Source organism: Bos taurus, chromosome 18 (genome assembly GCF_002263795.3).
Source record: "Bos taurus isolate L1 Dominette 01449 registration number 42190680 breed Hereford chromosome 18, ARS-UCD2.0, whole genome shotgun sequence".
Classification (NCBI taxonomy): Eukaryota; Metazoa; Chordata; class Mammalia; order Artiodactyla; family Bovidae; genus Bos; species Bos taurus.
The window spans coordinates 35,122,856-35,133,570 of record NC_037345.1 but is presented as its reverse complement, the minus strand read 5'-3'; the positions used below and the strand labels follow the sequence as shown (position 1 = coordinate 35,133,570).

Sequence of the window (10,715 nt, the reverse complement as noted above, 5' to 3'; positions counted from 1 at the left end):
GGAGGAGGTGTGCTGGGAGCAGCTTTGCCCTGTGGGAAGACCTATGGGAGCACCTGTGAGGGTTTGCATGTGCTGGGGAGGGCAGGGTGTGCAGAAGGGAGGACAAGGGCTTCCCCTGCCACTCCCCATTCCTGCCACCTCATAGACGTGGGCCTGAGCATAGGAGGCCATACAGCCTGACTTTAAGTAATTGATGGAGAGGGGTTGGGTGGCTGTTCTGGGGTTGATCCACTGCTCTGAACTGGGTAGGCTCGATGGGGCCAAGGCCTGAGGCTCTTTCTGTCTCAGCCTTGACAGTGCTTCCGCTGTACCTCACAGCACCCTAAGTCTAGCTCCTACTCACCCTGACCCTCCAATCCACCCTCACCTAGAGCTGAATACGAGGCTCAGGATTCAGGGCTCTCCTTGTAGAGGACAGAGTTAGGTACCCTATCCCTTCCCAGAATAGGAAAGCAGAGATGTAGGGCCACTCAAATTTCCAGTGACCTGTTGACCCCTGGCAGGGGTGTTTTTCCACCCTCCATTTCTTGCCCAGGCCCTGTCCTCTCCTGTGGGGTTGAGCCATGAGTTACTGCTGATCTAGTCACCCCGCTGCACTTTCCCAGGACCTGCTAGGCCTGTGTTCACTTCCTCTTTCCCCAGCACACAGGCCATGCTTTGGATGTCAGTGGACAGTCCTGTCTTCCCAGTGGGGCTCTTGTGGGGCCACAGGCCTAAGGGACTCTAGGGGTGGTTCTGGGCCTGCAACGCTGCTTCGGGGGCCCTTACAGCAAGCCCAGGCTGTGGCCAGCTTTGGGTGCTGGCCCGGTCTCTATCAGTTGTTTGCCTTCCCCTGCTACGGCAGCCGATCATCCCCCCAAAACTGAGCTGACCATCTCTCCCATACCGCCCTTCACAGTTACAGAGGGAACACGCAGCCCATGTGCTGAGGGCGGTCAGCCTGCCCCCACCCCCGCGCCCACCCCCACCCAACTGGAATGAGCCACCTGCATCCACACACAGGTGTTTCCTGTGCTCCTTCCTGTTACCGTTTTTTTTTTTCTGCTCAGCTTGGCTTCCCCAGCAGGTGGTTAAAGGCCCAGCCAAACCTCTACATACACAGCTCTAAAGCACAGGGGGGCAGAGCTCTCTGGGGATCTGGGTCACCCCTGAGGGGGCGGGGGGGCTATTGGCACCTCATTGGCTCTTCCTGAGTGCAGGCATACAGATTGTCCCCAGGGTGTCACGCTGCTGTGCTATGGGGACACCAGAGTGGGCTCAGGGACCAGGGAAGGCCCTCCCCTGCGCTGTCGCCACTGAAAGCTCTGGCGGGACAGGGGGAAGGTGCAAGACCTGTTTCTCCAGCTTTGAGTGTGGGCTTTCCTCCAGTCCTCCTAAGAACAGACCTGCCATCCTGCAGTCCCACCCTACCCTCAGGTCCCTCCCACTGAACTCGTTAACTTTCTGGGGTTAATAAACTCACGTGAGCCCTCTCCCTGGGGCAGCATGAGTCTGCCAGCTGTGGCAAGGTCACAAGGTTTAGTCAGGTTTGTTATTACAGAGGGGAGGCGGCTCAGGGACAGGAGGGACTTACTGTTAAAGAGAGTCATAGGGCAGCCACCCACGTCACCTGTCTTCCCGGCCCCAGCTCTCCCCTCGGCAAGAACCTCCTCTCAACCCACCCACCTCCTTGGGCACAGCCCCTTCTGTAGGAAGTTGCCTTTGCTGAAGTAAAGACCCAGAAGCCTGGCATTCCCTGACGGGGTTCTGCTGCCCCCTGGTGGCCAGAAGCTCCAGCCACCACCGCACCGTCTCTTCCTGCCTGCTTCCTCTTTGCCTCCCAGCCAAGCCAGCTGCTGCTAGGGAGCCATTCCCAGGACTGGCACCCTTTGAGCCTTCTCTAGGCCAGCTCCAGAGTTTAGTTCCAGACTAGTCCTATAGCTTCCAGGCCCAGGGTACACCCACCTGCAGGCCAGGCCTCCTCAGCAACACTCCACCACCCTCTTCCTCTGCCCTTTTTTCCAAGCCCATTTCCAGCCTCTGGGCTTCTTCCATCTGGATTTCCAGGGCAAAAGCACATGGTACTGTCACAGTTGGAGTGTGGACACACTAGTGTCAGGGCCACAGCCAGAAGATGCTGGAGCAGGAGGTTAGAAGTGCACCAGTCCAGGCTATGTAGGAAAGGCATTTCTGCTTTTTTTTTTATTTTCTGTAAAACTCTGTAAATAAAATACAAAACCAAGGGCAGGGCAGAGGCAGGACGGCCAGGCCCAGGACACCGATCTATGGCAAGTGTGCTGAGCCAAGGCTGGGAGGCACTTGACTGTGGCACTGACTCCACCAACCCCAAGGACAACAGGAGAATATATTAGATTTTCAGTGATAGGAATCTGTGAGGGAGGGATGCCTGGAGCCAGCCCTCATCCTCCCTGCCAGTGCCTGGTAAGCCCTGAAGGTGCGGGGAAGGGGCACTGGGGGCCGCTGGGTGGGGAGTTTAGAATGCTGTGCTGGCCATGCTGCCAGGCCCAAAGATGTGGGGCAGGGCATCCAGTGACTCCTCCAGCCTTCGGTGGGCAGACTGTCCCTCCTCTCCTGGAATGGATAAGGATGGGGTCAGGAGTGGTCCTAGCTCCACCCTTCCCTCCCGCCCCGAAACCATCTCACCCCAACTCCCAGCAGCCAAATGTCCTAGAACTCAACTAGACCCGTGCCTCCTGATCCCCAGCCTCACCACACTGCTGCAGGCTCTGCCGAGCTGCTTCCCTCACGGCTTCTGTGTCCGTCTGGCAGAGGTACACCAGGGGCTCAATGCCTTCTGGAGCCTACCAGGGGAGAGAGCACTGAGGTGGGCCCAGGGGAGCAGGCTCAGGACCCAGGGCTCGGGGAGCTGGGAGGGCAGACAGAGGGTGGGAAGGTTGGCAGGGGTCACCTTGATGCAGCCCAGAGCCAGGCAGCCGGCCACTCTGGTCTGCACATCCTCATCCTCCAGCTGGTCCAGGAAGCACAGCAGGGCCTGGGTAGGGGTGGGAGGGTAAATTCAGCCTGGGACTCAGCCTGGGACCCCAGCCTCCACCCTCCAGGGAGGCCTGCCCAACTCTCACCCTCTCCCTGAAGGCGGGGCCCAGCGACAGGCTCCGGAGCTGAGTGCTGACAGCAGCCATGACCTTGTTGTTCCCATGGACAAGCAAAGAGCTGAGGGCCCGGAGCCCGTCCCTTTGGAGCCGCCCCTCAGGTGCCAACCTCAGTGCCTTCAGCACAATAGCCTGGTCATCCGAGTTCAGATTCCGCACCAGTAACACTGAAAGAAGGAAGTTGGGCAGTGGGGGAGGGGGTTGTCAGTTGGAACAAGGTGGCAGGGCAAAGAGCCTCCAGGGGTAGGGTCTTTTGTACCCTCGTGTCCTGAATCTACACCTTCAGACCCACCCACAGGGCCAGGCCACTTTGTGACCAGGGCCACTGCCTCACCCTCCTCAGCTGTCTCAGTTACATAGGCCTCCATGGAGGAGCAGTCCAAGGCTTCGACGTAACTCCAGAACTGGAAGACGGTGAGCTGCTCTCCAGGGCCTGCCTGGTTCCGGGGCAGCTTCTGGCCCAGGGCATCCTCCAGGAACTTGACGCACACTGTGGGAGGCAGGGTTGCAGGTCTCAGGGAGTGGAGGGACCTGGGTCATTAGAGGGAAGGGTGCCCCATCCCTGGTGCACATCCAGGAAGTCCCTGTCCAATCTGGGCCCTTTTGTGCTGAACCATGTGCCTTTGCTATTTCTTCCCAGTGCTCAACTCAGCGTGTCTGTGTGGGCTGACCTGGCTTTCCCTAAGGTCCCATCACTGGGGATCTGAGAAAGGAGGGTAGAGGAGGAAGGCCAGCAGCCCACTCACCGGCCTCGGCTAAGCCTGGCTGGCGCAGGGAGAGACGGGCGCTGTACTGATTGCAGAAGGTGAGGAGCACCCGCTCCACAGGGCAGATGAAAGGGCTGAATCCCTCTGTGCATTGGTCCCAGAAGGTCAGGAAGCCAGGCCGAGAGGCTGAGAACTGCACCACTGTGAGGAGATGCAGGAAACTGTCAGCAACAGAGCAAGCAGGTGGTGAGACAAGTGTGCAGGTGGGGCAGGGCAAGGCGGGAGCTCCAGGACACACATACCAGGGCCCACACAGCCTTTACCTTCCTGGGCAGAGGTGGCAGGTATTTCCCATCGCCTGCTGAGCTCACATACTGCTTCAAGCACTCGGGCCTCCCGCAGTAGCCGCTCCAGGGCCCATGCCTCCTGGCAGCGCAGGGGCCCAAATGTGCCCAGTTTCTGGAGAACAGGGGTGGCCAAGTAGCTCAGACCTCAAGGTAGAGCTTAGAGAGGATGGAGACCGGGGACTGCAAGTCCCAGCATGCATCGGGAGAGGCTTGGGGGAGCCAGAGTGTGGGAGGTGTTCCATTCAGCAAAAGCCAGGCCCTGGGACATTGGGGAGTGGAACTCAGAGGAGGGGTGAAGGGCCAGGAATGAGGTGCAGGGCTCCCTGGGGGAAGCGGCTACCAGGGGAGGGTGGGGGGAACGCCACTAGCCTCACCAGCAGGAGGCGGCTGCAGTGATACAGGTGCTGAACCAAGGCAGCATCCAGAGCTGGACACTCTGTGCTGAGGGGTCGGGCACTGGGCGAGTCGAGGCTGTCCTCAGCCCCAGGTGCTAGGCTGTTTGGGGGCCTGAGAGAAAGATGGGGTCAACCGCCCCAGGAGCAGACATCATCATCTGGTCACCAGTGAATTTTTATTAAGCTCCCCCACCCGCCATCCCAGAACAGAACAGATAACACACAAACAACAGACAATGGGCAAGTTCACAGAAGACTTCCAGAAGGAGGAAAGGGCTGGGACCAACAGGTGGTAGCAGGGGTCTGCCCAGAGCCCATCTGCCCAGGGCCACCTCAGCTACGACCGCCAGTACCGCTGGGGCCAGGACGGGCAGGAGTAGGGCTGCAGGCGGGATGCAAAGTCTATGCAAAGTGGACTGCGAGAGGCTGTGGCCCAAGGGGCGCGGGGCACGGGGTCGTAACCTGGGCAGCATCAGAGGGAGGAGGGGCCGCGTAAGATCTTCAACTGGGAGTTGGCAAAGGCCACTCCGGGACAGAGAGCCAAGGGGCCCGGGTCTCTGGGCCAATCGGGATCCAGACAGTGGAGGCTGATGCCGAGGGACCCAGGACGCACAGGGAGGCACAGAAAGGGCTCGTTCATAGCGTGGGTTCAAGGTGAGGCCAAGGAAGAGCGGAGGAGCTGGAGACTCAGGAGCTGACAGGGACCGACGGGGGAGGCAGACATTGCAGGGATGAGGAGGAAGGTGGCCAGAAGCACTGGGGATACAGATGGGGTTGAAAACATGGGCACCAAGGACACACAAGTACATGGGTGGGGTGAACACAGAAGCACCCACCAGCAACCCCGCTCCTCCCGCCCACCTCTCGTCTTGCTGCTGTCTCTACGTGGTCCACCTGGCCTCACCTCACCTGTTCCGCTTTCTCACCTTTCTCCTTCACCTGGTACTCACCTCCCCTCTTCCCCCTCCCCTCGCCCTTCTCACCTGTCCCCAGGGCTGTCATTGTCTTCATCTTCATCCTCATTGAGAAAGCTGAAGCTCTCCAGGGCGTGCTCCACAGTGATGCTTAGACTGGAGGCCCGGCTCCGAGTCAGGCCTTGTCTCTGCTGGGGTTTTGAAGGGCGTCAGAGCTGCTGCCCCTGCCTGGCTGCCCTCCCTGTACACTGCAGCCCAGTCTGGCCCTCCTTACCATGAGCAGACTCTCCAGCCGGGTCACCTCCTGCTCCAGGCCCTGCAGCTCGGGAAACTGGCCACGATAGTCATCCAGGGCAGCCATCAGGGCCCCCAGAGCCTCTTCCAGCCTCCTGTCCCCAGCCCCTCCAGCTGCCCCTGGAACTGGGGCCGGAGTAGCCCTGGCCACTTTAGGGTCTGGATGCTGGGGCACAGGGGCTAGGGGTGAGGGAGGGAGACTTGGGCTCTGACGGATGGCTTCTGAGGGATCTGGGGAAGGGGTTGTGAGGGGCTCCCAACTGGAACAAGCAGGACTTGGATGGGAGGTGCTCGGGGATATGGGGTCTGCCTGAGTGCAAGGAGTAGAGGCTAGGTAACTACCAGATAGGGGGTCAGTGCCTAGGTGGGGAGGGTCTGTATTTGCAGAGGGGCTGGAGAGCTTGGCAAAGTCTAGAAAAGTGGATGAGCTTACAGTTATAAGAGTGGGGCTTGTAACAGAATGGGTGGGACTGCTGGTGGTCTGGACTGGGTCCTTAGCATTGGGTGTAGTGGTGTTAGTTGACATCTTGGCTTTGGGAGTAGTGGTTGCAGTAGTGTGGGTGGGGCCTGTGGTGGTGTGGGTGGGGCTTGCAGTAGTGTGGGTGGGGCCTGTGGTGGTATAGGTGGGGCTTGCAGTGGTGTGGGTAGAGCCTGTGGTGGTATAGGTGGGGCTTGCAGTAGTATGGGTGGGGCCTGTGGTGGTATAGGTGGGGCTTGCAGTAGCATGGGTGGGGCTTGCAACAGTGTGGGTGGGGCTTGTGGTGGTGTGGGTGGGGCTAGTGGTAGTCTGCACTGGACCTGTGGCACTGGCTGTAGGGCCTGCGGTCATGAGAGTAGAGGCCATGGGCTTGTTGGTAGCGCTTGTGACAGTGTGTGTCAAGTTTGTGACAGTGTGGCTGAGGCTTGCGGTGGTCTGGACTGGGTCTGTAGCATTGGGGGTAGGAGCTGCAGGAGTGAGGGTAGAAAGCACTGGTTTGTGGGTGGGACTTGTGGTCTGGACTGGCCCTGTGGTACTGGGGGTAGGACCTGTGGTAGTGAGGATAGAGACCACGGTCTTGTGGGTAGAAGCTGTGGTACAGTGAATGAGGCTTGGAGCACTATGGGTAGGGCTCATGGCACAATAGGTGGAGCCTGTAGTGGTCTGGGTGGGCAGTTCAGGAGAGCTAGAATTTATGGTCTTGTTCGCCGAGCCTAGGTGAGCAGATGGGGCAGGGCCTGTTGTACTGAGAGTGGGGTTTGTGGCAGAATGGCCAGCATCCAGGACAGGAGGGACACGAGCAGGGTGCTCCCCATGGGTGGGATCTGGGCACGCAGGTGGGCTAGGTCCCCGGACTAGACTTTCTAGGTCTGCAGCCTCCACTGAAGCCTCAGCCAGGGCAGCATCCACGCTGGCCTCACTGATGTGGCTCAGAGTCCGGCTGTAGGGGGCATGCCCATTGGCTAGGGCTGGGGCCACAGCCCCCTCCTCATCCATGGGCCCAGAAGTGGAGGTCTCAGCCCTATGGAAGGCAACTTGGATGGGCAGAGGCTCAGGCTGCTGCACCAGGGGTCTGGGGGCTGAGGAGTGGCGGGCAGTGCCTGAGAGCTGTGGGCTGGATGAGTCATCAGAAGATTCAGATGACAGGGACCATGCTGTCCCATTCTCCAGCTCCTCCTGCCGCCTCAGCATATTCTGGGAGAGAGGAAAAGACATTTCAGGACCACCTCTTCTTGGGGAAGGTGGTGCTGAGCCTGGGATGTGACTCACATAAAAGGCCTGTTCCCGAAGTGAGGGTGTGTCTGGTGGGCTCTGGCTATATGTGGAGAAGCGCTTGGTGACTGTAGAGGCCTTGTTGACAGTAGAAGCAGCTGAGGGCTGGTCATCCTTGTCGAAGGGACTGGAGAGGAAAGAATCTGTTAGCAGACGCCACAAACCCCAGCCCTGTCTCCAAGTCCCTCAGCCCTACCAACCTCCATGTCACTTCCAAGCTGAGTTTGATGGTGCCGAGGTCATTAATGTCCACTGCTACAACCTGGGGCAAGGCAGCGAACAGGTCCTTGGTCTCACAGGAGACGCTACCTACAACCACATGGTTGGCCAGGCCCTTCAGTTCTGTCACCTGTAGCCAAGAATGCATGGTAGGGTCATCAGGGTGTAGGGATCATGAGATTGTGGGGGATCAGAGGTCTGAACCTGCACAGTCACAGGGTCATGGGGCCATGCAGGCTTGAAGCATTCTGGGAGCATGAGTATCACAGAGGTCCAAATCTGTAGTCACTATTGTCATGAAGTCACAGCCTCATGGGAGTTCAGGGATCAAATATTCACCAGGTCAGAAGATCACGGGGAAATCACAGGGTCATGAAGGTCAAGGGGGTCACACATTCACAGGGACAAGGAACCACGTGGGGGTCACAGGCATTAAGGGTCTCAAGGTCATGAAGGTCCAAAGGGGTTCACGGGTCACAGAGTCACAGCATCTTGGTATCCTATGGTCCTGGGCAGAGACGTCACCTTGATGGACAGGAATTCCGTGAGAAGAGGCAGAAAGACGGTTTCCTCGCTGTCCCACACCTGCTTTCCACTACTCTCTATGCGGCCCCGTAGTTTCCAGCGCTGACGCCCATATTTCATGTAGATCTAGGGGAAGAGGCAAGATAAAGCAGACTTCCATGTTGCGACCCCGCCACCCCAGCCCCTCCCTTCCCATCTTTCTACCTCATACTGGTCACCAACACACAGCCTGGCGAAGCCGGCCAGCCCTGGGAGTGGGGGAGAAGGAGATGAGCTGGGTCGAGAGGTCTCAGGCACACACTTCCCCGCCCTGGCTGACACCTCACTGCTTGGTACCTTTCATCCGGAGGTGGAACTCGCCCAGCTGTGCTTCCAGCTCGCTCTCCAGCAGACACATGCTCTGGACAAAGAGACAGGGGAGAGGAGAACGACAGAAGAGGTCAAAAGCCATTCCCCTCTCACCAACTCTACTGTACCCTGTGCCTCGGCCTCAGGGGCACACACCCCTCACCTCTGTGTACTCGCGATGCCCTCGAGTAGCCTCGGCCAGGCTGTCCCGGGCCTCACGGCTCCCCGGAGAGCCGGTACTGTAGGCACGGACCATGTTGTAGGCGCCATCCCGGAGACGCCGCTGCACACAGTATGACTCATACAGTTCATCAATCTGGGCAGAGGAGTCGGGTGGCAGATGGGGACTGAGACTCACTGCTGGGGTTGCTCCCCCAGGGCCTTCCCCAGGGCCTACCATCACCCACTCTCCCTGTGACACCCGACCTCCCACCCCAAGCTGCAAGCACACACAGGTATGCCGCACCAGTACCTTACTGGCATGGAACTCCAGCCGTCGCAGGAAGCGTTCAATGGACTTGACTTGCTGGGGGAAAGGTGTGTTAGAAGCCTGAGGCCCAGGGCTCTTTACCTACCTCTGAGTCAACCTCTTCCAACACCATTCTCTATACACTCACCTTGTCCAGGTCATACAGGAAGCCCTGCAGGGAGAGGTTGGGGGGAGAGGGACACATTAGGAGGTAGGAGAAGAACTCCAGCAGGGGCACCGGCTTGGCCAGACCATCCAGCGCCTTTCCCTCCCAGGGTTCCTCCTCTCACACCACAGTCTGCAGCCATTCCAGTCAAAGGGGGGACTGGCCTACCTTCTCACATGCCTGGTCTCTGCTGGTGTCAGAGATCTGGTCCCCAGGACCACTCCAGTACTCTTCCCCCTGCCTCTTCTGTGAGATCCCTCCCCTGGACCACTGCCTTTGCGACCATCCCTAGGAAGAGAGCTCTGCGCCTCCTCATGCTTGGTTCCCCCTAACAGGGAACTCCTGTTAGACCCAGCAGAAATGGTTCTTTCTCCGTGAAGCCCTGAACTGTTACCCAGAAAAAACCACAGCTCTCGCTGAGGACCACCAAAACCTAATCTCAACATAATCTCCCGCTGTCCATGTCAGTGGGGTTTGACCCACCCCACTGGAAGTTCCCAGGGGGCAGGCACTGGGTCACAGGCAGAAAGTGCACGCAGCCTGGGAAGGAGGAAGAAAGAAACCTATCAGTTTTGCCTGATACCCCTTTTTTAGTCACACCTGGACTGAGTCACCCCAGAAAACAGCCCTGATGTTAGCCAGCACTGGCCCTGCCCAGCCCCTCAACACCACAAGAGCAAAGAGCATTAAACCAGGACATACAGGATGTCAACTCTTCACTCACCAGGCGGGAATTCCTCTTGGACTCCCTTATCTGTCCTTGGAGTTTCTCCTGCTCCTGCTGGTGCACTTCCAAATAAGCCCTGGGTAAACGGTGACCACAGAGTTCTCTTACTTCTCCAGCCTCTATCTGCCCAAGGAAGGGGCAGTGAGGAGAGGGAGTGAAGCTGGGGAAGGTTCCCATTAGCAGGAAGGGTAGAGGCCTTAGGGAGGGATCCTGGGACAAGGGGTTGGGAAGGCACTGCTTACGTCAGGCCTCGCTTGAGTGCAGTGTACACCAGGTCTAGGCGCTCAGGCTGCGGGACCTTGGGGGCCGGGTGCGCCACTGAAAACATCTTGGACACTCGGGAGAGCGCCGGGGGCTTCCTAGGGGGCCCCGGAGGACTGAAGGCCGGGAAGCTCCTGAAGAAGAGACTGCACTCAGAAAGAGGCAAGAAGTCCTCCCCCACACCCTCACTAGCACACTCCAACCCGGTTAGCCTCTCTGCACCCAGTCAGCCCCACTCTGCTGCGTACCTGGGACCCCGCTCCTGGCTTCCGAGGACGCCTGCGAAGGACTGGCTCCTACTGACCCGGGCGCTGAGCAGGCGGCGCTGCGGCCGCACCGACAGGGACATCATGGAATGAGTCCGCGCGGGGCTCCCTGGGGGTGGCGAGGGGGTTGGTGTCCAGCGCCAGTCAGGCCCCTGAAGCCCCCTCCCTGCAGCCCAGCCTGTTTCTCAGTCCTGCCGGATACCACCGCTTGCCGCCG

At 59.1% G+C, this 10,715-nt stretch overlaps 1 protein-coding gene across 9 annotated transcripts in view; it reads right to left on the bottom strand.

Annotated features, from left to right (window-relative positions):
* Positions 1-2,153: 2,153 nt before the first annotated feature.
* Positions 2,154-10,715, bottom strand: part of RIPOR1 (RHO family interacting cell polarization regulator 1) — a 16,147-nt gene continuing 7,585 nt past the window's right edge. For 3 of the 9 annotated variants that reach the window (XM_024978978.2, XM_024978980.2, XM_024978981.2), the window contains exons 2-21: positions 10,481-10,607; positions 10,214-10,366; positions 9,969-10,047; positions 9,227-9,250; positions 8,773-9,135; positions 8,598-8,661; positions 8,466-8,509; positions 8,262-8,387; positions 7,718-7,866; positions 7,515-7,644; positions 5,748-7,439; positions 5,543-5,664; positions 4,539-4,671; positions 4,141-4,276; positions 3,857-4,018; positions 3,445-3,600; positions 3,081-3,277; positions 2,909-2,992; positions 2,711-2,801; positions 2,154-2,571 (exon numbers count right to left, since the gene is read on the bottom strand). In XM_024978978.2, coding sequence (XP_024834746.1) covers positions 2,474-2,571; positions 2,711-2,801; positions 2,909-2,992; positions 3,081-3,277; positions 3,445-3,600; positions 3,857-4,018; positions 4,141-4,276; positions 4,539-4,671; positions 5,543-5,664; positions 5,748-7,439; positions 7,515-7,644; positions 7,718-7,866; positions 8,262-8,387; positions 8,466-8,509; positions 8,598-8,661; positions 8,773-9,135; positions 9,227-9,250; positions 9,969-10,047; positions 10,214-10,366; positions 10,481-10,607 — 4,130 coding nt within the window. In that variant the 3' untranslated portion in view covers positions 2,154-2,473. Of the gene's footprint in view, positions 2,572-2,710; positions 2,802-2,908; positions 2,993-3,080; positions 3,278-3,444; positions 3,601-3,856; positions 4,039-4,140; positions 4,277-4,538; positions 4,672-5,542; positions 5,665-5,747; positions 7,440-7,514; positions 7,645-7,717; positions 7,867-8,261; positions 8,388-8,465; positions 8,510-8,597; positions 8,662-8,772; positions 9,136-9,226; positions 9,785-9,968; positions 10,048-10,213; positions 10,367-10,480; positions 10,608-10,715 lie in introns of those variants that run through there. The other 6 variants (XM_024978982.2, XM_024978983.2, XM_059877459.1 and 3 more) reach the window with 5 other exon arrangements.